Genomic DNA, 25,683 nt, shown 5'->3' on the forward strand with positions numbered 1-25,683 from the left:
AAAAAAAAAAAAAAAGGTCAAGGAAGAGACAACTGCTGTATTCGAGGCATCCACGCACGCTAGTGTAAACCACAGGGGTCGTATGAAAGGATTATGTCTGATGCTTGGGGCTTTTTATTGGCCTGAGCAAATCCATCAACGAATCCAACCAACGCTTCTACTAGCACGCGTGTTCAGTTTAACCATGAATTGGAAACCACCAAGATCAAAGTTGATCTTGGGTTGACCAAGACTGCCCCAATCAATGAACCAAGTTGGTTGTCTTCCCCAAGGGAAAACGTGTGCCGGGTCTCATATTCCCTTCGTCTTCCTGCGCATGTTGCAGATGTCCCTGGGATCCAGAACTCCGGAGTGGGGATTTCCCATTCCTCCTTGTGGTTGTTGGTCCCGAGTTTACGACTGCGATGTCAAGGGGGGCTGTTCACAAGGCACACCACCACCAACACCTACCCCTCCATTACCACCTCCCATTCCACACTATTTCCTAGCATCACTTGGGAGTCTTGGGGGTTGGCGAAACCGTGCCACCAACTCTGTTCATTCCTTGCGATGAGGCGTCTTAGTAGTTACCTCTCCGTCGACCCCTTTGAACAGTCGAGGGGCTCGAGTAGCACGACGTAACAGAAACAATAAGAACAGCCTCTCATCTTCGTACCAGATGTTCGCTGTTGATCCACCCTTTACGTCCTTTCCCCTGTCGATCAACTCCGGCCTTCTCCAATCACTGAGCTGTGCCCATCATGATCAGATCAACTCTCCTCCTACCTCTTGTTGCCCTGGCATCCATTGCGGGCGCGGTGCCGGTGAATGAGCGACGCTCGGCACGGCCGACTTGCGGAAAGCCAGGGACGGTCGTGTCTACTACCAGAGTCACGATAGCTACCTCACAGGCGGCGACAGTGTCGAGCCCGCCCATCGTCTCTTCAGTCTCGGGGCCGGTGATCGTCTCCTCATTTCTCACTTCTTCTCGTCTTGTCTCCTCAACTTTGGGGTTGCCTATCGTTTCTTCATCAGTAATAACACCATCAGGTTCTTCAGCTGCTGCTCCGTCCTCACTATCAACAGTGCAAGTATCCAGCACAGGCGTCGTGGCTCCGCCTGCCACAGGCACAGGAACCCCCTCATCAGGCTACAGAAACGTCTTGTACTTCACAAACTGGTAAGCGAGCCCTACCTCTGCAAGCATCCAGGTGTCTGTGCTAACTTGTCCAGGGGTGTCTACGGTGCAAACTACCAACCGGCAGATATTCCCGCCGACAAGGTGACACACCTGCTCTACTCATTCGCAGACATTTCCTCGGACGGCACGGTGTAAGTGATTCCATCATGAAGCTGGCAGCTTGCAAGACCAGGAAACTGACCAAAGGGAAAGAGTCTCATCCGACCCCTATTCAGATACGCAACGCCAGTACCCGGGCGATGACAACCAAGCCGGGAACGCCTACGGATGCGTCAAGCAGCTCTATGCTCTCAAGAAGCAGAACCGCAAGCTCAAGCTCATTCTTTCCATCGGCGGCTGGACCTGGTCGCCCAAGTTCCCCCCAGTGGCCGCCACGGCGGCAGGTCGTCAGCAGTTCGCTTCCTCCGCGGTTAAGCTTATGGATGACTGGGGCTTTGACGGGTAATGCTACACTCTCACAAACCACAGACTCTCAACCCCTCGGCTGACGGAAACTCCTTTGCAGTGTCGATATTGACTGGGAATACCCCGCCAACAATGAAGACGCAGCCAACTTCATTGCCCTCCTCCAAACCGTCCGCGAGACCCTCGACGCCCACGCCGCGCAGTACGCACCGGGCTATCACTTCGCCCTCACCATCGCCTGCCCCGCAGGCCCCTCGCACTACCAGCAGATGGACCTCGCCGGCATGGACCCCTACGTCGACGCCTGGCACCTCATGGCCTACGACTACGCTGGCTCCTGGGATACGACGACGGGCCACCAGGCCAACCTCTTCCCCGAACCGTCGAACCCGACGGCCACCAAATTCAACACCGAGGCCGCACTGACGTACTACCTCGCCCAGGGCATCCGTTCAGACAAGATCGTCCTCGGCCTCCCGCTCTACGGCCGCTCATTCGAGAACACGGACGGCATCGGGAAACCCTACAGCGGCGTCGGCGCGGGCTCCATCGAAGCCGGCGTGTGGCATTACAATGTCCTCCCCAAGGCCGGCGCCACAGAGATCTTTGACCAGACTGCGGGCGCGCTGTACAGTTACGATGCGAACTCGCGGGAGCTCATCAGCTACGACAATATCATGAGCGCCAACTACAAGGCCGACTACCTGCTCAGCAAGAAGCTCGGCGGGGCCGTCTTCTGGGAGGCGGCCGGGGATCGCAAGGGCGAGGGCAGCCTCGTCGGTGCATTGGCGAGCAAGATGGGCACGTTGGACCCGACGCAGAATCTGTTGAGTTACCCCAATAGCCAGTATGCCAACATTAAGGGTAACCTGGTATAGGAGGGGCCCTGCATTGATGGGAATTTGTTAGTACTTATTGAGTGTTGTTCTGGGTCTGGCTATTAGAGGCGCTTGTATATTTTGTGTTACATTTCCTGACGGGAGGTAACTTATTACGAAGTCTTGGGACATGGGCTTTCAGCGATGCATATGAGATACGACCGAATGAAGTCGCATGAGACGGCAGAATTCAAGTTTCACTGATCTCTCAAAAGTGCTTTGACTGTGATAACCAGTCGACCATTCAGGCCTTGAACTGAGTGTTCGCCGAAGTAAGGGACTACTCAAGTGGTCAGGTTGATTAAAATCGGTGTTGCGCTGACATGGGATTCACGTGGAAACCAACCCACATTCTAATCATTTACCAACAAGCTTCCTCAGGAACATCGGCGATAGCTAGGTTGCTAATGCTAGTTGGAAAACTAGCGGGCTTTTGTGATGCAGCTCAACGGGCGCAGAGAATAAGAAATCATAGCGGAAACATGCCAGCGGTCGAGCATTCGGGAGTGTTACCATCGGACCCGAACGCTCTGTTTCACAACTACCTACAGCCCTGGCTCAAAGCTCCAGTGCAAAGGTCGAGTGGACTAATTACCAACGCCAGGCGTTTTACGATGACTGCATGACGATCGCCCCCGAGGAGCTCCAGGGACTTGGCTCAGCGCTTCGGCAGGAGCCGAGGACTGTAGGAGGCTAGTGCTGACGGGAGGGGCAAATAATCGGTGATTAGAGGGTTGACTGGGTCGCTGTAAAGAGATTAGTTGGGCCCGAAGGACCACCGACTGGCTCGAGGGCCTAGGCTCGTTGCCGGTACTTCATTTGAGCCTTATAGGGTAGAAGTCTGAAAAGACTTCTGTGCTGACTTCGACCAAGTGCTGGCCGTCTCGTCCAACCAAGTGCCCAGGTCCAACGTGAAGTTCCCGAGGGTAAGGCTCGTCCCACCGTGCAAAGAGTGATAGGTGCCCCGTCACTAGATGGAGACCGGGGGGAGCGCCGATGCTGGCCGATGGATGGGCAAACAACCCAAGAACAGTCTTTGGAAACCTGCCGACCTAGATGGGATGACGATAATGATGGGCTGCCGTCATCACCGTGCAACGCAACTTCAGATGGTTTTGGGTTCTTCGGAGACGAGTCGCTGACAAATCGAGGTAGAGGGCAAATTGATAGTCTGAGTACGACTGGTTCTCGGCGATAGAGCCTCAGGCTTTGCTCCTGGTTATGGACCAAGGAGGGATTATAGCTCGGGCGCGCATATGCCGTGTCGTTGACTGAATGAGTCACACGGGGAGCGACCGAGAAGACGCGCACCAGAATATGGCACCCTTGTCGACGTACGAGGAGGGGGCAATTGGCGGAGCTACCGAGAAGATCGTCATAGGAGTTGGTTAAGTATCCTGTTCAGGCTACGGGATACGCCTCGTTGCTTGTGTAACTGGTGCAGGTGAGGATTGGCTGCTGGGAGTAAGCGTTCGACATGAGGCCGATGTTGTTTGGTTCGTCGGTGTTGTTCGCAGTACGGCACAGCAGCCAGTGTTGGACCGGGGCGACGACCCGGGGGATTTGGGGGTTGACGTCAATAGTGACCAATTCCTATTGGAGGGTTGCAATGATAGATGGGCTATTCATCAAGTGGGGTATTCTTTCTTTGACCCTAGCACCCTGGGTAGGTCCAAGCCTCCAAGCCACCCCGCTTTCGTCATCAACTCGGCCTGGCGAGGTACCTCTGCGTCAGTTCCTGCCCTTGCCTGGGAGCGATATTGCAATATTCTACCCAGATTGCTTCCATGTTTTTATGCGCGGGTGATGGAGACTTTGAAAGAGAGAGAAAAGGAGGGAGAAAGAAGGGTGACGACTTCTGAGTGCCTTTCTCTTCATAACTCGAACACATTGCAGACAGACTTGCGGAATACTTGCTTTGTCCCATTCTCTTGCGTGTAAGTGGAAAGAGAGTTATGAACCCGATGTTAGTCCGGCGTAAGACAAACCCAAAACCACAGGGCCTAGGTAAGCTGGTTAGAAGCATCACGCATGAGTTTGCGTTATTCCGCATACCTCGTTAGCTTTTGCAGAATGACCCTTGCGCGGTGCTGAATCTCTAACATGGGCAACGCCAACCAAGGTTTCCAGGCGCAAGATGGGACAGCATGGTCGTTGCTGACAGCGATCCACTCTTAATTCCGTCAAGTCCGTCGCAGGTCCAGACTGCGATTTTGAGCCGCTAGCAGTCTAAGTCATTCAGGGTTCCATCCCAGCCAAGAGATTGCTACCTAGAAACTTCCGACAACGGGGGGGGATTGAGTTTATCCTCTACTGCGGTTCCCAAAACAGCTCGGATAGAAGCATGTGGGAGGCCTAGGACGTGTGGACAGCAAGGAGGGGGTGAACACCACCCGATTTATCCATAGCCCAATCCTTTTGGGATGAGCTTGTAGTAGTTATGTGAGTGTATGCGAGTGTCGGCAACCCACCGCAATTCGAGAGTTCAGGACTTGCCAGGTCACAGGTGTGCGATGCCGCCCCCCCCCCCCCTCCGTCTGCGTTGCATCTTAGCGCCATCTTTGCAGGGTTGGCTGTGGGCAGGCATCAACACCGCGTATGTAAGCCGTCCTGATCCACCCCTACCTGTCGTTCGCTGATCATGCTGATGCGGGTGCTGTACCTAGCCTGTTCATGATTTTGTCGAATCTTTCGAGTGCGATAGTAGCAGTCTCATCTCTCCCCCTCCATTCTCTTTGCCTTCGCTCGCCCACCCCGCAAGTCGCGCAACTGCTGCAGACGTTACACGGCAATCTCTCGACTTGGACTTTTCAATTTGTGGCTTGGTCATCATTCCATTCTCTTCCTTCGCGCCGAGTCTAGCACAGGGCAAAAGTACCTACCACTGGTGAGTCGTTACTTACTTGGGCGTGTGTGATCGCGGACCACTCGAATCCTTCCCTTGCCCGACCCCGAACCACCAAAAGCTGACGCCGCCGCCAAAGAAGCGATCGCAACCTACCGACACTTTGCCTTCTTCCGCCATCGTGTCGCTGAGCTGACTTGCGCTACCGTTTTCCGACACTTGCCACAAACATCGGTGGCATATCGAGTCTACCCTGTATTGCGCCCGCATATTGCTTTGGCGCCTCGACGCCGACCGTATCTTGATACCCCTGCGCATTGCAGAACTCACCACCGACCACCATCTCCAATTCCTCCCTACCTTGTACCGTACACGGGTCGACCGTTCCGACTCACGATTGCCGTTGCCTGTTCGAATCTGTGGCAAGATTGCGCTTCTACTCTGGCGCCTTATCACACTGCTACACTGTCAGCGGCCTGAACGACGCGTCTAGCTGCCTTGCACCCCTCGCCCTCTGCCAAGTAACGAGCTTGTCAAGAAGTCACTGAACTCCAAGGCGAAACGACGGTCATTGGTCGTGGTCCAAGGCTTTCTCATTGCGACCAACGAGCTTTGAGCAGTGCACCTCTGAAGGCTGGACGGTCACCATTACATGCGCTTCATACACCTGGCCGGGCCTTGTTGAAGTACTCGGTAACTGCACCAACCTGCCGAATCCGCTCCTCCAGGTTTAGGCTGCCGACAACGGTCTGGTCGTTGTCAACGTTTCAGTGGCTAAATTTGTACACTCATCCTGAGTGTCTGACAGCCCAACTAGTCGAGCCTCTGACCTTTGTATCGCTGTATAAGGCATCTCTCCCGGCCACTGCCACCACTTGTTCCGAAGCGGAGAATATACACTCGCGTGTGTTGTGCTGGACAGGACTTTGAGTCCAAACAACGTCTTCTCATCCGTGGAAGCCATCGCCAGAGGTCGCCGACGACGCATCTACGCATTCTACGGACTCCGTTACCATAATGACTCCAACACCCCCGTCCACAACACCCTCCTCGGGATCAGGTCGGTCACCCGAGGAGCAGTTTCGGGTTGTGAGGAAGAGAAACAGAGTACCTCTCAGCTGCTATCCGTGTCGGACTAGGAAGTGAGTGCATTGTGAATGTCCTCTTTTTTGGTTCCAACTCGCTGACGTGCTTCGCAGATTGTGAGAAAATTCACATGCCATCATCCTAAAGCAAACTGACCATTTTGTAGGAAATGTGACAGAGGTCATCCGTGCAGTAATTGTGTGAAGCGCGAGGGTGGTGACGCGTCCTCATGTTCATACGCAACTCCTGCCACTCGTAAAAAGAACCAAAGTCAAGGCTCTTCGAGCCCCGATGACATGCAGAATCGTATTGACCGTTTAGAAGGCCTAGTTTTGTCTTTGATGCACGGAGGTGCTACTATTGATCCTTCTACCGCAGCAGCAGCCGCCGCTGTGACAGGCGCCGCGACAAGCAAATCGAATACTGACAGCACACCCCCTTCGGCCAAGATGGACCCCGATGACGAGACGCAAATGCGAGACGACGACGACGATAGTGATCCCGACGGTGAGTTGGCGACGTCCTTGGGCGTATTAAAAGTCGACTCAGATAAGGGCAAGTCGATGTACATTGGCCAGGAGCATTGGCACACGATTTTGGCAGATATATCGGAAGTGAAGACCTATTTTGCGAATCATAAGAAGGATTTGGAAAAGAGCTACGAGAAGGTTATGATGTCAAAACCGGCCAGCGCTAGAGAAGGACCTACGTTTCTGCTTGGAGCTGCGCCAGCAACCGAGGTCGAATTGCGAGCGGAACTGCCGCCCAAATCGGCCGTCCTCGCGCTGTGTTCAAGATACTTCAACTCGATGGACAATGCGGTCAATATCATCCACGCACCAACATTCCAGCAGCAGCTCCGAGCCCACTGGCAGGATCCTTCAAAAACACCCATCATGTGGCTTGGACTGCTCTATTCGATCTTGTGTCTGGCCATGCTGAGCTACCACAAGGTGGGAGATGAGCCGCCGGAGTGGAAGGGCCGGACGCTGGACCTGGCGTCCGAATATCGATTACGCACGGTCCAATGTTTGATCACGGCCGATTACACGAAACCGGTCGAACACACCGTAGAGACAATGCTTCTCTACGTCTTTGGGGAATATTCCTCAAGATGGGATGCGGATCTGGGGCTGTGGCTTATTGTGTCCTTGCTCACCAGAGTTGCATTCAGAATGGGGTACCACCGCGATGCGAAATGGTTCCCGACAATAACACCATTTCAAGCAGTAAGTTTGAATGTATGAGGTGCCATCTGGACAAGTGCTGAGACTTTCGCAGGAAATGAGGCGACGAACGTGGGCACTGGTCAGGATGGCTGACGTGGTGTTCTCACATCAAGTATCGCTGCCATCCATGATATACGGACATGATTGCGACACTCAATTGCCGAACAACATCTTTGACGAGGAATTCGGTCCCAACACAAAAGTTCTGCCTCCCTCGCGGCCAAAGACGGAGCCCACCCCGATTGCGTACATGATAGCCAAATCTAAGCTGTGCAACGAAATGGGCGACATCTTGCAGACCACCAACCGTGTGGGCAGGCAATTACCGTATGACGAAATTCTGCGGTTTGATGCCCGACTTCGAGAGATCAACGACGAGATCCCGCCCCATCTCAAGGTTACAGCCTTGGAAGGCTCCCACGATCCTGTTACTCTGATCATCGCGAGGTTTAACATCAACGTGCTTTACCTCAAGATCCTTTGTCTGTTGCACAAGAAGTATGTGCCACGGGCTCGGCTAAACCCCCGATATGCCTACTCGCGCAGGAGTGCAGTAGAGGCCGCTCTGGAGACGTTGAGACATCTCGTCACTCTTGACCGAGAATCACAGCCAAACGGTAGACTGCGGTCTTTGAGGTGGTTTGTGAACTCGATAGCAACGAAGGACTTCCTCCTGCCTGCTATGTTGGTTGCACTCGACCTTCACCACGATCGGGTTGCGGAAACGAGCGACGATCGCAGGGCGTCAGAGTCGGCAATGTTCTGGACCCCTGAACAGCGAATGGAGATGCTCCGCAACCTCGAGCGCACCAAGGATATCTGGCAAGGGCTTGCGGACGGGTCGATGGAGGCGTTCAAGGCGTCCAAGGTCCTTGACATCGTCCTAGAGAAAATCAAGGGCACTAATCCTGAACCAGAGATCTTCAAAAACGAAGTATTCCCGGGTTTTGAGACAAACCCAGAGACGCAGTCGGACCACAACGCCGCAATGACTTTGGGTATGCTCTCCGGTGGAATGACGCCAAATACAACAGCTGCCCTTGAGAGCAGCATTCAAAATACCGACTCTTTTAGCGGCATGGACTTTGGAGTGTCGTTACCTATGACGGGTTCGGGCATGACGCCCGTCTTCCAGGGCGAGATTGGCATGAATAATGCGGGGTCTCCGTTCTCGATGTTCACCAACTTCGAGGCCGGCGGAGATTTCCCCGCCAACTTCGACTGGGTAGGTCGCGAATTCCGCCAATGGCATGATGGCATCATTACTGACAATGATCTAGAACGCATTCGAGACGTACACGCAGAACGCAAACTGGGCAGCCGACACTGGCTTTGGGCAGATCTATCCAGGTCAGTCCTCGCCGGAAACTGACGGTTCCGGTATGCCCTTCGGCGGTGCCAACGGCGGTATGTCTGGCTAGGGACGTTGCTCGGTATGCGGAGGAGGCCAATGATGAGGGAGTTAATGTGATGACGAGATCAATGACAGAATCAGGAAGGGTTGAGCGATTGGTTCGTTCAGCCGGGCAAAAGGGAATTTAGGCATTCTCACCTCCGCGTTAGGCTTGGCATGGTAGGATAGAAAGATGTTTCCAGATCTTGTGACGTTGGAAAATACAATACCCTGCTCCCTTTCACATGTGCGTATTATCTACACGTGCCGAAGAGATGAGACTTACATCGTGGAGACTCCGCTTTGAGGTGAGTGACATTGGACGAACCGCGGATCTGGTGGTTGGCCACATGGACGGGATGGCAGGTCCAAAGCGGGCGCGGAGGTGCTGCCGTCCGGCGTGGCATTCGGCGCCCATGCCGGCGGTATGCACAGGATTCGGTCCGTCCCTGACAACCATGTGCAACGGCTGTGGAGGGTGAGGTAGATGGTGGTGGTAAGGATGGTAGTGGTAAGTGATGTCCTCCTGCAGCTGCCAGCAACAACTGTCTTTCTTTTCCCCGCGCCGTGCCTTGCGTCAAGTCTTCCTGGCCCAAAAAGTGAATCCTGTGCCTGCAGGCTGGAGGACAATGTGGGGATCTTTCTTGGCTTGCGCTACCTTATTGGTGGGGGTGCAGGAACAGGTCGCGGCATTAGGAACACGGTATCTTGAGTCGTTGGTTCCCGCTCCAGCACTGTCCACTTGGCGTTGCCGCGTCATGCCGGGTGATCTCAAATCTGCACAGAGTAGCCGTAGTAGAGCGCAAGTGCTGCTCGCTCTCGGGTTGCCTTCTGAGCCGATACGCACCGTGGAAAGCGAGGTACGAACAGTGAATGTACGATACGGCGTTAAAGAAGTAAAGTTTGTATTTGGTATCAGGATCAGCAACGGCCGCAACGCTTCGGTCTCCCCCCCCCCCCCCAACCAAGCTTTCCATCTCATTTCTCGGCCATTGTCTAACTTTTATTCTCCATATCCATTTCGAATTTCTGTTTCCGTCGCATAGAACGAGCAGAAGAACAGTGCTCGACTGGCCTTTTGGGACCTTGGCGACACCGATTCGCTACGGATACACATTCCCTTAGGTAGCGGCATCCCGGAGCGGTGAGTGATGGGATAACCCCGCTGATAGGGCCGATCGAGCCTACCCCAGTTAATACGACCCCCCCATTTCACAGCCTTCTTGAAGAAAACTCGAGAAGGAGGTGGGGGCGGGCGTCCGCTACACGGGACCTTGCCCTGTTGGCCTCCCGGGCTGGCAAACGGCAAGAAAGAGAGAAGCAGAGGAAGCAGTTCGTATTTTATTGCTCTGGTTCAAAAGTCGAGTTGGTTCCTTGTTCCTGACAGGTTTTGGTCGGGACTGGCCTCGACTTCATCTCCTCAGACTTCATCTTCATCTCTTTTAAGTCCGCCGACAATTATTGATCATCACCACCACCACCACCAACAAGAGCGACTGAGGTACGGATAGAAGAACGCCTGATTGGCTTACCTTACATTGTCCCCCGGCCCCTGAAGGAACCCGAAGGAGACAGAACTCGCCTGTTCTGGACGTATACGCACTCGGGTAAGTCACCTTACTTAATTTAATATCCGCTGTAGCTCATCTCTCATAGTCTGTTAAGCTTTCACAAGCCGGCCCAGCACCCCGGTTCCTCAACGCACCCAGCACGTTGAATCACGGCTAGACCCAAGTCTCATCTACACTACCTTGAAGCATCATCCGCTTTCTGACCGTTCGCTCTGGAGATCCCCTGCCCAGACCTGCGAGAAGGCTTGAGAGTGCAGAGGGGATGGGGCCGATCGTCTAAACTTGCAAAAGTTCAGACTGCAGTCGCCAAGAACTCTATCTAATTAGTCGTTCTTGCTGTAAGCCTGTTTTGGGAATAAGGCTGAAGGGGTAAACGAACATATTAGTTACGACTTGGACGTCTTTCACGAAGTTTCACGAGTTCTTTCGCGATTAGACTTGTCCTGTACGCTTTGGGTTGTTGTTTTGGTGCTTGTTTTTACTTTCTCTTCCTGTTCAATCGCTTTATTTCTTCTTCGAACATTGGTCACTCTACCTCGGAATCCTGAAACCCGCGGCACGATGAAGGCTCTTACGACGGGGTCGATCCTGGCGGCCGCAACCGCTCTGCACCAAGGTACCGTCTCGGCACTAAGCGCGGCGGGATGGCGGTCCCAGACGATATACCAGGTCATGACGGACCGATTCGCGCGGACGGACGGGTCGACGACGGCGCGATGCGAAATGTCCGATCAGACGTATTGTGGTGGTTCGTGGTTGGGCATTGCGCAGCAATTGGATTACATTCAGGGCCTCGGTGCGACGGCCGTCTGGATTTCACCCTTTGTGAAGAATGTCCAGGGCAAATCCGCTGACGGGTGAGTTCTTCCCTTTGCTTTGCTTTGCATTCATTAGAGCCACGGCACGTAGTGTGAGAACGACGTGCCACGAGAGGTTTATGAGCAACTCAAGAGAGACAGAGAGAGAGAGAGAGAGAGAGAGAGAGCACTCGACGTCAACGATGCCCATGAAAAGAAGAAATACCGACTAACACAACATCAGTGAATCATACCACGGCTACTGGGCGCAGGACATCTGGGAGGTTAACCCTCGCTTCGGCACCGCCGAGGACCTCATCTTCCTCGCCGACGCCGTGCACGCCCGTGGCATGTACCTCATGGCCGACGTCGTGACGAACCACATGGCCTGGCTCGGCCCCGGCAACTCGGTCGACTACTCCATCTTCCATCCCTTCTCCAACGCCTCGGCCTACCACACGCCGCCCTGCGTCATCGACTACAGCAACCAAGACTCGGTCGAGAGGTGCTGGCAGGGCACCGACGCTGCTTCGTTGCCGGATCTGCGCACCGAGGACCCGCGCGTGCGCCAAGTCTTCGACGCCTGGATCAAGCGCGTCGTCCGCCGCTTCGGCTTCGACGGTCTGCGGCTAGACAGCGCAAAGCACGTCGAGCCATCCTTCTGGCCCGCGTTCGAGGCCTCGGCCGGCGTCGCCGCCTTTGGCGAGGTCTTTCACGGCGACCCTGCCTACGTGGCCCCATACCAGGACGTCATGAGCGGTGTCATGAACTACCCTGTCTACTACTGGCTGACTCAGGCCTTCCAGTCGACGACGGGCAGCATCTGGAACCTCGCTGACGGCATCAGGACGCTCGCCGCGACGGCGCGCGACCTGACGCTGTACGGGGGCTTTCTCGAGAACCACGACCAGCCTCGCTTCCTGAACCTCACCTCGGACCGCGTGCTCCTCAAAAATGCGCTGACCTTCAGCCTGCTCATGGACGGCATTCCCATCATCTACCAGGGCCTGGAGCACGGATTCAACGGCGGCGAGACGCCGTACAATCGTGAGGCGCTGTGGCAGACGGGGTATGACACACAGTCGGAGCTGTACCGCTGGATCTCCAAGTTCGTGGCCCTGCGCTCAACGCTGGCGGCGCTGGACGGCGGCTACCTCTTCTACAACGCCCTGCCTATCCACACGGACGATCACATCATTGCCATGCGCAAAGGCTTCGACGACGGGCAGGTCATAAGCGTCTACTCCAACGTCGGCGCGAACAGCACCTACAGCGTGTCGCTGGGCCAGGAAGAGACGGGCTTCCGGCCGTGCAAGCTGATCCTCGAGGTCGTTCAGTGCCGGCCCTACGTGACGGACTCGGCGGGCGTGCTGAAGGCGACGAGCGGGAGCGGGGAACCCCTCGTGTTTGTGCCGGCGGATAGGATCATGGGGACGGGTATCTGCGCAGGCGGCATAGGCAAGCGTCGTCCTCCTCCCCCTCCCCCTCGCCGTCACAAGCCTTCTCCTCCACCTCCTCCCGCCTCTGGGACATCCACAGCAACGGCTACCCGCTTCTCTACCACGCGCCTCGCTATTGAGAGTACCGATTATAACTTAGATTCTATAGGCCGTTTTAATAACATCTCTTTGTCGCCTTGCCTGACTTCCCAGCTTTAATACATTTTCCGAAATTCGAACTAAAAGAAACAGCAGACTTGACAGACGGAAAATAAGGACGAAAAAACAAACAAACATCCGACCAAACAGCAACAAGTCTTTCTACAACTCTCATTCGACCGCTTACTTCCTAGATACCTAAGTGTGTAGTTATTTCGTGTATTACTTTTCGGATTTCCCCCCCTCACTTTTGGTGCTGGAGTTGGACTGTATCCGTATTGTAGTATGCAAGCGACTGGGTGTAAAGCCCAGAAGGATTCTTCTCTTCTCTGTTCTGAAGGCTGGTAATTCAGGATGGCCGAGGACACTCGGGGCATCCGTATACCCGTAAAACCACCTTTGGACGTACATAGTTTGTGCCGTGTCTCGACTCGAACATATCTTTACAGCAGTGAACAAAAGTGAGCTACAAACGAAGTGCCGTGTTTTCACTCACTCACTTTGCCATGCTTGGAAAATATCCCGATATAGTAAAATGTTCATGATGATTCATACCCCCTATCCGATTATGCGACCCAAATTGAATGGTATATACAAGAAGTTGAAGAATGAGACGGAATCCAGCTCCGTATCAATTTAAGAGGACATGCCAAAAGCCGCTTTAGCCTTGGTCCAGTACGCGACACGGTCCTCGGTACCCGATGTGCCGATGCATTCCATGTAGAGCGTGAATCCCCTGACAGTCCCAGTCTCGAGCTCCTCCTTGACGCTCTTGTCACACTGCGTGTCCAGGAACCAACCGGCGGAGCCCCATGTGTAGTCGTCCGGGATGACGAGATCGAGAATCTGGTTCTTCTTGTCGTCGGTCAAGTCCGCGCCGTCGGCGACGCCGCCAGCGATCTCAGCGGCCTTGTCCTTGAGCTCGGGGATGGAGAGCGCGTACATGAGGTTGTAATTGGGCATCTGGAGGTTGCGCGTGCCCTGGCCGGGTCGACCGGGGTAGTGGTTGCGGTTGTACCGGAATTCGCCCGTCTCGAACGCCATGAGGCTGAGGACGGCGGCCATCTCACCAGTTGTGCTGACGTTGTATTTCCAGAAGGCCGCTGGGAGGTAGGCGGCTATGCGGTCTACTGTTGCGCACTCGTCTGCAAAAGTTGTTACGCCGTCGCAGGAGGCTGATTTGGGGGCGACGGCGAGGATGATTTCTGTGGCGTTGAGGGCTTTCCCTGTTCCGTTATTGTCGTTGTTGTCGTCATCGCGATTTTTGAGGATTGGCGATGCGAGGGCCAGGCTTGCGAGGAGGGAGATGGGGATGAATCTGTTGAGGATCATTGTGGTAAAGTGTGTTGTGGGGGGTTGTATGTGGTGTAAGAGGAGTGGCAGATGCTGTGAAAGGCCAAAAGAGAACGTTTTTTGAGGATGCTGGTCGTGAAGCGTGATGTGGGAAACGAAAGGTTATTCTTGCTATAAGAAAAGGCAGACGAGACAAGGTAAATCACAAAGTCCCGAAGGGCGAGGAAAAAAGATGATGAGTGGTTTCCTGAGCGAGTGACATAGTCAGACAGAAAGCGAGACTGACGAAGAGAAAACTCAAGAAAGAGCGTGGTGTTTGTCTATTTTTTTTTTTGGGGAACCTTGGAGGGACTAAAGGATGAAATAGGAGCTGCGTGAACAAACCCCCCCTTACCCCTTGAACACAGCATCTTTGACAGGCTCACTAAAGCAAGGTCATGCGTGTGCGAACGGTGCCATGTAGGTTCTCCTCCATGGTCGACCGCCAGGAGGAACCAGAGCCAGTACATTCGATCCTCTCGTTCGGAGTTCCCTTGATAGCAAAGGTGATCCACCGTCATCTCTGAGCGCTTGCGCCAGTAGGTATTTGCAGTTTTCCTCCCCACATGGAACGGCCCTGCTCAAACTACCGCTGTATTCGGTAGAGGCAAGTTGGCAAGCAACGGCAGAGTAAGCTTTTTAGGGAAACTTGCGAGGGGGTTCCCTGGAAAGGAGGAAAGAAAAGGGATGGCTGCCTTTGAATGCGTCTTTAGCCAGAGATCTTCGGCGAGGCCTCTGCGAGGTGGCTGTGATGAAACGAAACAGGGGCCAAGCCTATCCGTCCGCTATGTCAAAAAGATGCAGCTGCGTGCCAATGATTGGCTGAGGGCTGCGGCTGATGATGCGGAGCCCTTGATGTTGCCCCCGAGCCCCCGGCTCGGAGGGAATTTGGAGGGGTAATTGTGGTGTGCCGTTGGTGCCGAAAGGGCGGCTGAGCGCCTGGCGGAGGCGGGCTGGTTCTGGTTGGCGTCCGTCACCTGTAAGTCGCGTGGGTATTTGGTGAGAAAGGGACCGACGAAAGCAAGTTGCCTCGGTAGCTGCACATATTTCGAAACGTACGGGCTTGACTTTCTGTTTGGCGTAACCTGCTGTCATCCTGTCTCTGGCAACCAGAGTCAGGGGCAAACCTAGAGGATCCGTTGATGAGGGCGGCTCGTGTACTCAGCACTGTTGCAGATAGACTGGCGTGGAGACGATGATCCGTCTGTGTTCATGCGCCTCGGGCAGCCAGCCTAAGGACTGGAGGCACTGGCGGCCTGGGGCGATGCATGCTGGGGACCTTGGATTATACCAGGATTCAATGTTAATTCTGGGAAGAATATGGTAAAGACACTGTGGAGTCTTTGCCCGTATTCAGACCTTTGATTGCGAGAAAATGCACATAATGGCAAGGGATCTTTGAATTTTGGACAAGGGCGCTGAGTGAGATGTCGAGCGAATGATCGACTACAACGAAGTGCCCTGTTCAAAGCCCATTTGTTGGCATTTGCAGCCACAATATGGTGCTTGGGTATTTGACTAAGCATTCACCCGTCTCCAAAGCTACAGCACTTCAACCAATGACAGTGTGTGCCTGGGGTGGGCAGGCAGTGACCACCAGAGCCAAAGTTGTCGGCCCCTGAGCCGCTGCAGCTCCGCGCGCGACAAATCAATCATCAACCTTCCCGTCGCGACCAAGTTCAGTTCGACTCGACCGCGCCGTGCCGCATCGAGTCCATCGCCAACAAATTCGTTGGATCCACCTCCATGATCTGACACCGCAACGCGCACAAACACACCCTGACAGCTATGGGCGAGAACCAGGCCAACGCCGCCAACGTGGCGCAACAACCGACTCCCACGATGCAAATGTACAGAGAGGAGCAAGCTCGCCTGCGTCAGATGCTGGATAAGAGGGCAGTGATTGCCAGGAAGCTCGCCACCATCGAGGCCGACATTGAGCAGAAAGAGACGGCGTACCTTGACAGCACACCGAACGGCAACATCATTGCTGGATTCGACAACTACATCAAGGGCTCCGGCGCGGCCGCGCAGCGGCGCAAGGCTGGTGCTACGGAGCAGAACCGCGTCTTCTCACGGAGTTCTGTGTCGTATCGTCCTGGCAGTGTACGTCTCTCGATCCGCCCCGATGGCAACTCTGACTCTGCCTTATGCTGACATGAACTTATAGGAAGCCACGACACCTGGCTCGACTCCCGCTTCGCATGCGCCGACTCCCTTGTCGACGTCCTTCAAGGACGGCGCTAGCTCGAACCACGCAACGCCAACGTCCGCGACGGCATCGAAATCCGGCAGCAAGAAGAATAAGAAGCAGACCGAGGAGGACAGTGATCACGATTCCCAAGCGCCGAACAAGAAGCGCATCAACTTTGGCGCTGGTCGCAAGTGAAAGGATTCTATCCAGGAAACAAAGCCGCAGTACAATACTTCAATCCTTTGGTGGAAGATTGGATCAGGGGCACAAAAGATGATTTACGACTTTTCCTGGGTTTCGAACAACGTCATTTCGCGCATTGCTATGCTGAGACGAGGCGTGCTGGGCGTCACGGCGGTTGCAATTCTCGCAGGCTCCCAAGCCCCGGTCTTGCGATTGCGACGTTGGGACCACAAAAGGCCATCGTCCAGCATCGCTTACTTTCAGACTTATATTTCATGAGTCGGCAACAAGTGTAGGAGCTTGGCCTCGAAGGCGATAGTTGGTGGAGTTGAGGCGTTCCGGAACCACGATACCCTGAGGGCTTTCAAAAGAATAATCTGCCTAACAAGAAGTGGTGGGCAATACAGTTGTGGCTATTTGCTCTCTATTATGCATCAAACTGTCTCGATAGCACAACAGAGTGCGAGGCGAATGAGCTAGAAGTGTGCATTTGACCGAGGCTAAGGTCCGTTGCGGGCACTTTTGCACCGAGACGTTGCAAAAGTTCGTCTCCACTAGGAACTTTTGCATGGCTGAGCCCTTGATGCTACAACGTGAGCGGAATCTGCTCATGTTTTGATTCAGTCTCGTAACTAGGCAATGAGGCCGCTTGCTGAGAGCATTTGTCTGCCCGGTGATGATGTCCTCTGAAAATGCTTGCCCAGGGTCGATCATCATTACCAGGGAGAAGACAGTCCCCAGCCTTCGTCCTCATGTAAACTCGAAAAGCGAGCTGTTCTCTGTGATTGCAGGGCTTACAGGCACTCAAGAGGGTGAACTATGAGGTGATGGGAATAATATAAGTATGACCAAAATACCCCCGCAACATTGAAAGTCGACGCATGATGGTCACACTCAAACTACCCAAGGTACCTACATAAAGATTCCCCAACAGCGGCTCTATCCGTAGGCCTGTAGGCCTCTTATGGTCTTTGCGATCCCTCGGACAATGGTCGACAAGATCCGTAGAGCGGCATGCAGATGGTTCCCTCGCCTGTGCCTAACATGATTGCATTAGCCCTCGCCTGGTGACGCATCTTTGGGAGCAGCACCAATGTCCCGTCGCTTCGGAGCCGACGGGACGAGTTGCAACGAGGGGTTGGAGGGGGCTTGAGTCTGTGCAGCGCCTGCGCAGGGACTGAGAACCTTGTCGGCCCCAGTCTCTAACAGCCGTTGCTAGCCTGTCCATAGCTACCTGACCTTAGTGCGGGGCTCTTCAACCGAGCTCGATGCCAGTGGAGGTCGGAGGGTTGGTCCCTTGTCGTCATGTCGCAATTGGCACCGCATGTTGACCGACATACATGTACAACACCATTCCCAAGTCCGCCCTATGTCTTCTGCTACTTATTCCCTTTGACTCGTAACCAAACCCTTGTACCGCCTGCAGTGTGGTCCTCCAGCTCCTCATGATGACGATTCAGGCTTCCAAGTTTACCCCAGAGGTTCTACTCTCTGCCCCTCGCAGGTCCCCGGGCATTCCTAACCCATCTGGAACGAAAGTGCTCTATACTGTGAGTTGGCTGCAAGCCTGACAAGTCTGAGCCGTCGCAGCTTTGTCTTGGGCTACGGCATGCTTAATTGAAGCTATGAGCGCAAATTGACCGACCCAATTCAGGTCTCGACCTACTCATTCGAAAGCCACAGCAAGACCACTCAAACCCGCGTTCTCGATGTCGAGAGTGGCCATTCTAGCCTCCTTTACGAGGAATCATCCTACAGCGATGTAATATGGATCTCAGACGAGGAGATCCTGATTTTGCGAAATGGCGACAAGGGGGCTACGACCCTTCTGCTGGGAGACATAACGACGCCGTCTAAGTAGGCTTTGTCTTTGCCATCAGCCATCGCAGCCAATCGTTGACACACCTTTCAGAGTTACCGAAATCAGCCACTTCGAAGGCAGCTTGTCGAGCCTCAAAGCGAAGCGGCTGTCGGACGACGAAGTCGCTATTGCCGTCGCCGTATTGACAACCCCGGAGGGTGCCATGTTCAACCCGGCAACCGAGAAGAAGCAGTTGGCGACGGGCAAGGTATACTCAACCCTGTTTGTAAGACACTGGGATGCCTGGGTGTCCGAAAATCAGAACTCCATATGGTACGGTCTCCTGAAAAAGGACGACAAGTCGTACAAGCTAGAAGGTCATGGTTTGACCAATGCCCTCGCGGGCTCTCGGCTGGTGTCCCCTGTCCCCCCTTTTGGTGGCAGCGGCGACTTTGATATTGGAAAGCATGGCATTGTCTTTGTTGCGCGCGACCCCGAGATCTCACCGGCTATTTACACAAAAACAGACCTCTACTTCCTACCTTTGAAGTCTTTTACCGAGGACAAGCCGCCGTTGCCCCAAATCGTCAAGACAAGCAAGCTTCGTGGCTACTCGGCGTCACCCGTGTTCTCCAGGGATGGCAAGAAGGTTGCTTTTACCCGGATGAAGAGCGATCAATACGAGACTGACAAGCCAAGATTGCTGGTTGTCCCCGACGTCTTCGACTTGGCGAGTGTGCAAGAGTTCTACCAAACAGACGATGGTGCCGGAGGCTGGGACGCGCGACCTGAATGGATTACCTGGAGCAAAGACGATTCAGAGCTTTATGTATCGGCAGAAGAGCATGGCCGTGCTAAGCTTTGGAAACTGCCAGCGACCCCACATGAGGCGAAAGACCTTCCCGCGGCAATCTATGAGGAAGGTTCTGTCGTAGAGGCGAAGCTGCTGGGAGATGATGGAGAGAAGCTCTTCATCAGCACATCATCCCGGGTCGAGAACTCGGCCTACTCCGTCCTGGATCCCGTCAGCCAGAAGACTGATCTTGTTTCTTCGAGCTCCAAGCACGGAAAGTCATTCGGTCTGTCCAAGTCTCAGTGTGACGAGTTCTGGTACAAGGGAGCCGAGGGATACGATGTACACGCTCTAGTAGTGAAGCCGTCGAACTTTGACGAGACCAAAACGTATCCGCTTGCTTTCCTCATTCACGGAGGACCTCAGGCCGCGTGGATGGATAGCTGGAGTACACGATGGAACCCTGCCATCTTTGCGGAACAGGGTTATATCGCAGTCATGCCTAACCCGACGGGAAGCACCGGTTACGGTCAGCAGCACACCGACAACATCCAGAACGAGTGGGGTGGTCGTCCGTACGTCGATTTGGTAAAGTGTTTCGACCACATCGAAAAGAACATTCCGTATATCGATTGTGGCAACGCTGTTGCTCTGGGTGCTTCGTATGGAGGATACATGATCAGTTAGTCAGGGGACTGGTATACAGCGTAATGATAGATGCTAATTCCTCGCAGATTGGATCCAGGGCCATGAGCTCGGAAGAAAGTTCAAGGCGTTAGTTTGCCACGACGGCGTGTTTTCAACTCTCAACCAATGGTCTACCGAAGAACTCTTCTTCCCTCTTCATGATTTCGGCGGTCCGCTTTGGGAGAACCGAGAGGGCTATGAGAAGTGGGATCCTGCCCACCATCTTGACCAGTGGTCAACGCCTCAATTGGTCATCCACAACGAGCTAGACTACAGACTCCCTATCTCCGAGGGCCTCGCCATGTTCAATGTTTTGCAGGCACGCGGTGTGCCCAGCAAGCTTTTGATGTTCCCCGACGAGAACCATGTAAGTGCTAAGGCCCAGGTGACTTTTTATCAGCGGTAACTGACTGGCGAGCAGTGGGTCCTGAAGCCGGAAAACTCTCTTGTCTGGCACAGAGAGGTGTTGGGGTGGATTAACAAGTACACGGGCCTTGACAAGTCTGAGGATTTGACTATCAGGCAGTAGTAGCAAGATCTAAGCAGGAATATGCAGCAATAAGTTGTAATTTGTGGGCCGGAGCGGTATTTCGTGAATATTTGGTGGGTGATGCAATCGACATCGCCTCATTTTATCAAAGGCCATATCCTGGAGAGTAACTATAAATGTTGAAAGATTCTTTATAAAAAAAAAAAAGCGGAGTCAAGTCTCACAGCGTGGTTTGTCTAAGTACCTTGTGCGCCTTCTCAAGCATGGGGGGTTCACAACTGCCTCGTGAGACGACACAGTACCCATACTGTCGAAAGAGCTCTCCCCAGCGGTTCCGCATCCTGCAGGAGCTAAGGAGCTCTCACCTCACCTCCTTCCTTCACCTTTACTACGGAGATTCTGTCCCCTCATGGTCCGAGCTCCATCCATTTCAGTAAGGCTGAAATTTCGCGAACTTAAACCTCTTTCCCTCGCTCTCCCAACAACGAACGACTCGCACATGGGGATTGACGTGATCGACGCCTTTCCTCTACCTTATATTCATACACGGCGACGACTTGCGATCCGAGAAACACGTGACACAGCATCATGCGAAGCTCCTTGAACCTACTTCAGAACCGAAGGTGACTGACGAAATCGCACCCACGAGCCTAGACACAGCACTCGCGATTTCCTCTCGAGCCGCTCTTTCTCTTAATTTTTGCACGGCAAACTTCAACGTTCACGATATTTTTGAAGGAAAAAGACAACTTAATTATCTAAAACCAAACGAATCACATCATACACAAACCAAAAAAAAAAATAGAAAAAAAAAATGACACCCCCGCCGGTCCTCTTTCACGCCCTCCTCCGCCCCGCAGTCCTCCAGATTCTGCGCTCGACAGGCTACCACGCCGCGCGACCCGTGGTTCTTGATGCTGTGACGGAGCTTGCGGCGCGCTACATGTTCGCCCTCTGCCAGGCGACGGCGCGTCACGCGGGCGACAACGACCCACAAGGCGATGGCCCGGGCATCGTGGACATGCGCATGGCGCTGCAGGAGCTGGGCGCCGTGCCCCCAGACGACGTGCTCGCTGAGGGAAGAGGCGCGATATTGGGCGAGATTCTGGACTCGCTGGACGACGAAGGAAGAATCGAGGCAGGTGCAGAGGTAGCGGCAGCGGCAGCGGTCGTGCCGAACGGCGAGGGAGACCTGACAACGGCTACGCCGGTAGCGGTGGCTGAGAGAGGACGTGACAGAGAGGGAATCGTCGAGGACACCAGAGGCGTGGACGAGTTCATCAAGTGGTTCTCGGGACCGCGGAACAAGGCCATTCGCGAGGCGGCGGTCGGTGATGGGGAGTTAGAGTTGGGCGACTACTTGAACGGTTCGTTGCTTCACCACCACAGTCTACAGAATGCACAGAGTGGCAAGAGGGAATGACAGCGCAAATACTGACATTGGGGACAGTCCTGAAGAAGAAGCACAGCAAAACCGGCGAAGATTCAAAGTACCACGGCACTATCATCGGCAAGGGTAACGACGTAGGCGAGGTCCAAGTCGAAGGCGGCGACCTCCCGAGCATCCACACCTGGAGGTCCAAGATGCAAGGCCCGCCGCCGGGCAGCGCGCCGTCGGCGACCTCGCCGCGCATCAAGGAGGAGTCGAGACCACCGAGCTCGGGGTTGAGCTCTGTGGGCGACAGGCTGGGCGACGACCGGGAGAGTATGGACTTGTCATAGGGGACAAACATGCGGAAACGGAAGCGCGCCAGCAGCACTGCCAGTCAAGCGAGCGTGGCCAGCACCAGCACGAGTAGGACCGAGGGTCGTGAGAGTCGCGCAGTCCGCCCGAGAGGGGGCCGGGGCCGAGGCGGGTCGACGATGGCTGGAGGCAGGGTCAAGGCCAGCAGCAGAGCCAGGGCCGCGGCTAAGAGCAAGTCGAACAACAAGAAGAAGGACAGGGAGAAGGAGAGAGATAATGGTGGTTTCACGGCATAGCGCGGCGTTTTAATAGGGTGGGTTTGTGATATTTCGGGTCTGGCACTTGAGCGAGACAAATCCAAAAAGTATTCGTCGTTTGGAGGCGGGATGGCATGGATTGGATTGCATGAATATGGGAGGGCTCTCCTCGTAAATTACGGGAGAGGTGGGCTCGGATGGGTATCTATTACAGACCCCATCCGAGCATTACTACAGACTTCTTTGGCCGAGAATGGGCTGGGAGGGAGGTCTGCTTTTTAGCAAACATTGAATAGAGGCCATCATCTAGGCCAACACTTTTTTACTTCAAATTTGCCGTATTGAAGCCTAAGTGTGTTGTAGCACCATTTATCTCCGCGATGTCGCGTTGGACGGCATCACACACATCCAATGTACTCAATAGTCAAGATCTCCAGTATGTTTATGATGTGATGCTTATGATTTCTCCGTGTCTAACCTCTCAAGGTGTATTACACTTCCACCATGATATCCAGACTCATTCGACCTGAGGGAGCCTGAGCATGCGCTCACAATTCCACATTTCTAACCTGCTCTCACACCAGTTGGTATATCCACCTCTTCTTCGTTTTGTTGCCGTTTTTGAAATGGAAATAAAAAAAAACACACAGACCCATACAGTAATGCACCATCTTTTTGCCAATTTCGTCCTGGATAAGCGGCTTGATACACCCTTTTCCGGATATGTTCGCTTGAAAAACTCCATCGCCTGCCTTTTGTCATGCCAATCGGCGAGATATGCTTGATGCCCTCCAAGAATTTGTACACTGTTTGTGATTCTCTCCCCCCCAACCTCCTCTTTCACCTGGATATATGAAAACGAAAAAGGAAATCAAAGTACATCGTGTCTAGTTGTCGCGGTGGGCCTGGGCCGTCCTCGACTCGTGCGCGGTGTGTCCCGGGTTGGGTAGGATATCGCCGTCGGCGGTGACAAGGTTGTCCTCGTAGTCGGTGCTGTTCCTCAGCAGGCCCGTCTCCTCGCCGCTGCCATCGTCGTTGTCGCTGCCGCTCGAAGACGCGCCCGAAGCGGCAACCTCCATATGACCACGCTGGACCTCCCTCTGGGCGTCCTCGCGCATCTGGGTGATCTTGATGTAGTTGTACGCGACGATGGCGCCCATGGTGGTGATGAGACCGACAAAGTTGACAGGCGTGAGGCGGTCGTTGAAGACGATAGCGGCGGCGGAGATTGTCACGACCTCCTTGAAGATACCGGCGATGGAGAGCGTCACGACCGAAGTGCGCTGCAGCAGAGCGAATTCGGAGGCTGTCATGAGGAAGGCGATACATCCGGGGAAGAGGAGGAACAACGGCGTTGTGATGGCACCCCATTCAGCGATGAGAACCTTCAGACCCTCGATGAGGGCGGAGAAGCCCTCGACGGGAATGGCTATGACAATCAGCGTCAGGAACATGACCGGCGCCAAGAAGAAGATACTAGAAAACGGGTTCGACGTTGCCGGGTTGCGCAGGAGGAGGATTTGAGTTAAGCCCCATCGGAAACCGGAGAAGAAGGCGGCAGAGATGACGAGGATGAAGCCGCTGACTTTAAATTCGACTTCCCCTGACACCATCAAAACGACACCCGCAGTCATTGTCGCAATGATGGCTACGAGGCGCCATGTGGGCTTTTCGAGTCTAAACAAGAAGGCGAAGATCAAAACGAAAGCTAGGGAAGACGATTTACACATGGCTTGAAAGAAGGTTAGGTTTTACAGAGAGCTTCGATTGGCGCATATTACTTACTGTAGAATGTGAGAGTAATGAACTTGAGCGAAGTGTTTCCGAGTCCAATATCGAGACCGGTCGCGGCACCACACGGCCCAATGCGTGTTAAATAGAACATCTTGGTCATCAACGGCCTGTCAGGCTCGGATTCATGTCGCGAGCGCCCCAAGTCTGAATTGCGCACTCCATTAGAAGGGCGCAGGGAAGGTATTAAAAATAGCACTAATGATGCTAGGGCGAATTGTACCAACATGTGGCAGGCCGTCGTGAACAAAGGGAAAGCAAAGTTGAGGCGGTTCTTGTCGAACATCCACTTGTTATACTGCGGGCCTGGGTGTCATTTTGTGATCCTGCTGGCGGAGCCGAAAGGAGGGTAGGAGGGAATCGGCTTACCAGTGAGATGCTGAGAGAAAACAAGTACCACAGCAAAATCAGAACGATGTTAATAGCTGATTTCCTGAAGACATTTTGATCTGCCTCCTTCTTCTCCTCGGCCGAGATTTCGCCCCGGACGAAGCGCTGATCTAACCGCGTGTTGTTCCTCTTCTTTTGCTTCTTTCTTTTCTTGTCCTTCTTCGTAAGACCCGTCTCCTCGTCATCATGGAGATCCTCGTCAGAGACGCTGTCGTCGTCTATGTCCTTGGATGCCGATGGTGTGGCTCTGAGATCTTCCTCCGATATCTTTGGCTCTTCCAGCAAGTTTCCCTGGCTTCTTGACGGGACTCTTTGGTGGTTGCTAGCGCCGGCATTTTGCATGAGCGAGCTACGGCGCCGGCGGTGACCGGTTCCTTTCAATGGTTCCATCTCGATCTCGTCGTCTGCGACAGGAGGAGAGAGTTCTCGAGCGGTAGTGTTGAGGGAGGAAGAAAGGCCCGGGCGCAGAGATACGTGGGTAGGATCAGAGGCGACGACGTCTCGTGACCGGGCAGCATCCGGGTTCGAGGGTGTGTTATTCGTGGTGGTCGTGTGTCCAGGCGATGGTGCGGTGGGTGGTGGGAGGAGCAGAGGTGACAGGCTCAGGAGGCGGCGGTTGGTAGCAGTGTGATCGTGGGAGGAGGAGGAGGAGGAGGAGGAGGGGCGGGCGTCGTCGTGGTCAATGGGATCGGGGGAGGATGATACGGCACTGGCAGCAGCCGAGACGGAAACAGAGGCAGATTGAGATTGAGATTGAGGTTGGCCGGGGTCGGGAGGCAGCAGCACATGCACAAGTGAAGACGATGTCGAGTCGGATGGTGAGGAGGAGGATTGGGGCATGATTTAATCTGGGATTCCACAGCGGGATTCACAAGCACAAGCTGCTGGGGCTGGGTCGCCGTTGGTAAGGTCAGATCCAATTTACCGGCCGTCGTCTCTGGGCATCTGGCAATCCGCTGGGTCGGTGGATGGGGTAGAGACGAGGAACTGGGCGCAGTTGATTTGCTGCTGTCCGGGCTGGGACGCTGGACTGGGCTTGTGTGCTTTGGTGCAGTTGGTACATTTGGAAGCACAATTGGAGCTAGGCCGGGCCTTGGTG

General features: G+C 54.2%; 8 protein-coding genes across 8 annotated transcripts; 6 read left to right on the top strand and 2 right to left on the bottom strand.

Annotated features, from left to right (window-relative positions):
* Nucleotides 1-740: 740 nt before the first annotated feature.
* Nucleotides 741-2,463, top strand: CORC01_03293 (chitinase 1; the record flags this gene model as incomplete). Its single annotated transcript, XM_022614943.1, has 4 exons — nucleotides 741-1,159; nucleotides 1,213-1,311; nucleotides 1,373-1,621; nucleotides 1,686-2,463. The coding sequence occupies 4 exons, from the start codon at nucleotides 741-743 to the stop codon at nucleotides 2,461-2,463; spliced, it is 1,545 nt and encodes a 514-aa protein (XP_022478402.1).
* A 3,862-nt stretch (nucleotides 2,464-6,325) lies between these two features.
* On the top strand, nucleotides 6,326-9,044 carry CORC01_03294 (fungal specific transcription factor domain-containing protein; the record flags this gene model as incomplete). Its single annotated transcript, XM_022614944.1, has 4 exons — nucleotides 6,326-6,450; nucleotides 6,573-7,623; nucleotides 7,676-8,848; nucleotides 8,904-9,044. 4 exons carry the CDS (start codon nucleotides 6,326-6,328, stop codon nucleotides 9,042-9,044), a joined length of 2,490 nt encoding a protein of 829 aa, XP_022478403.1.
* A 2,104-nt stretch (nucleotides 9,045-11,148) lies between these two features.
* Nucleotides 11,149-13,042, top strand: CORC01_03295 (alpha amylase; the record flags this gene model as incomplete). The annotated part of the gene is made up of 2 exons (XM_022614945.1): nucleotides 11,149-11,444; nucleotides 11,629-13,042. The coding sequence occupies 2 exons, from the start codon at nucleotides 11,149-11,151 to the stop codon at nucleotides 13,040-13,042; spliced, it is 1,710 nt and encodes a 569-aa protein (XP_022478404.1).
* Nucleotides 13,043-13,618: 576 nt separating this feature from the next.
* On the bottom strand, nucleotides 13,619-14,314 carry CORC01_03296 (uncharacterized protein; the record flags this gene model as incomplete). Its single annotated transcript, XM_022614946.1, has 1 exon — nucleotides 13,619-14,314. The coding sequence occupies one exon, from the start codon at nucleotides 14,312-14,314 to the stop codon at nucleotides 13,619-13,621; it is 696 nt and encodes a 231-aa protein (XP_022478405.1).
* A 1,788-nt stretch (nucleotides 14,315-16,102) lies between these two features.
* Nucleotides 16,103-16,703, top strand: CORC01_03297 (histone acetyltransferase subunit NuA4; the record flags this gene model as incomplete). Its single annotated transcript, XM_022614947.1, has 2 exons — nucleotides 16,103-16,420; nucleotides 16,485-16,703. The coding sequence occupies 2 exons, from the start codon at nucleotides 16,103-16,105 to the stop codon at nucleotides 16,701-16,703; spliced, it is 537 nt and encodes a 178-aa protein (XP_022478406.1).
* Nucleotides 16,704-18,139: 1,436 nt separating this feature from the next.
* Nucleotides 18,140-20,501, top strand: CORC01_03298 (prolyl oligopeptidase; the record flags this gene model as incomplete). The annotated part of the gene is made up of 5 exons (XM_022614948.1): nucleotides 18,140-18,241; nucleotides 18,346-18,548; nucleotides 18,604-19,967; nucleotides 20,020-20,339; nucleotides 20,394-20,501. 5 exons carry the CDS (start codon nucleotides 18,140-18,142, stop codon nucleotides 20,499-20,501), a joined length of 2,097 nt encoding a protein of 698 aa, XP_022478407.1.
* Nucleotides 20,502-21,276: 775 nt separating this feature from the next.
* Nucleotides 21,277-22,442, top strand: CORC01_03299 (bromodomain associated domain-containing protein; the record flags this gene model as incomplete). The annotated part of the gene is made up of 3 exons (XM_022614949.1): nucleotides 21,277-21,829; nucleotides 21,913-22,136; nucleotides 22,185-22,442. 3 exons carry the CDS (start codon nucleotides 21,277-21,279, stop codon nucleotides 22,440-22,442), a joined length of 1,035 nt encoding a protein of 344 aa, XP_022478408.1.
* Nucleotides 22,443-23,290: 848 nt separating this feature from the next.
* Nucleotides 23,291-25,424, bottom strand: CORC01_03300 (triose-phosphate transporter; the record flags this gene model as incomplete). Its single annotated transcript, XM_022614950.1, has 3 exons — nucleotides 23,291-24,111; nucleotides 24,189-24,492; nucleotides 24,564-25,424. 3 exons carry the CDS (start codon nucleotides 25,422-25,424, stop codon nucleotides 23,291-23,293), a joined length of 1,986 nt encoding a protein of 661 aa, XP_022478409.1.
* Nucleotides 25,425-25,683: the final 259 nt, after the last annotated feature.

The sequence above is a fragment of the Colletotrichum orchidophilum genome (genome assembly GCF_001831195.1).
Source record: "Colletotrichum orchidophilum strain IMI 309357 chromosome Unknown Scaffold_20.1, whole genome shotgun sequence".
In the NCBI taxonomy this organism is placed as follows: Eukaryota; Fungi; Ascomycota; class Sordariomycetes; order Glomerellales; family Glomerellaceae; genus Colletotrichum; species Colletotrichum orchidophilum.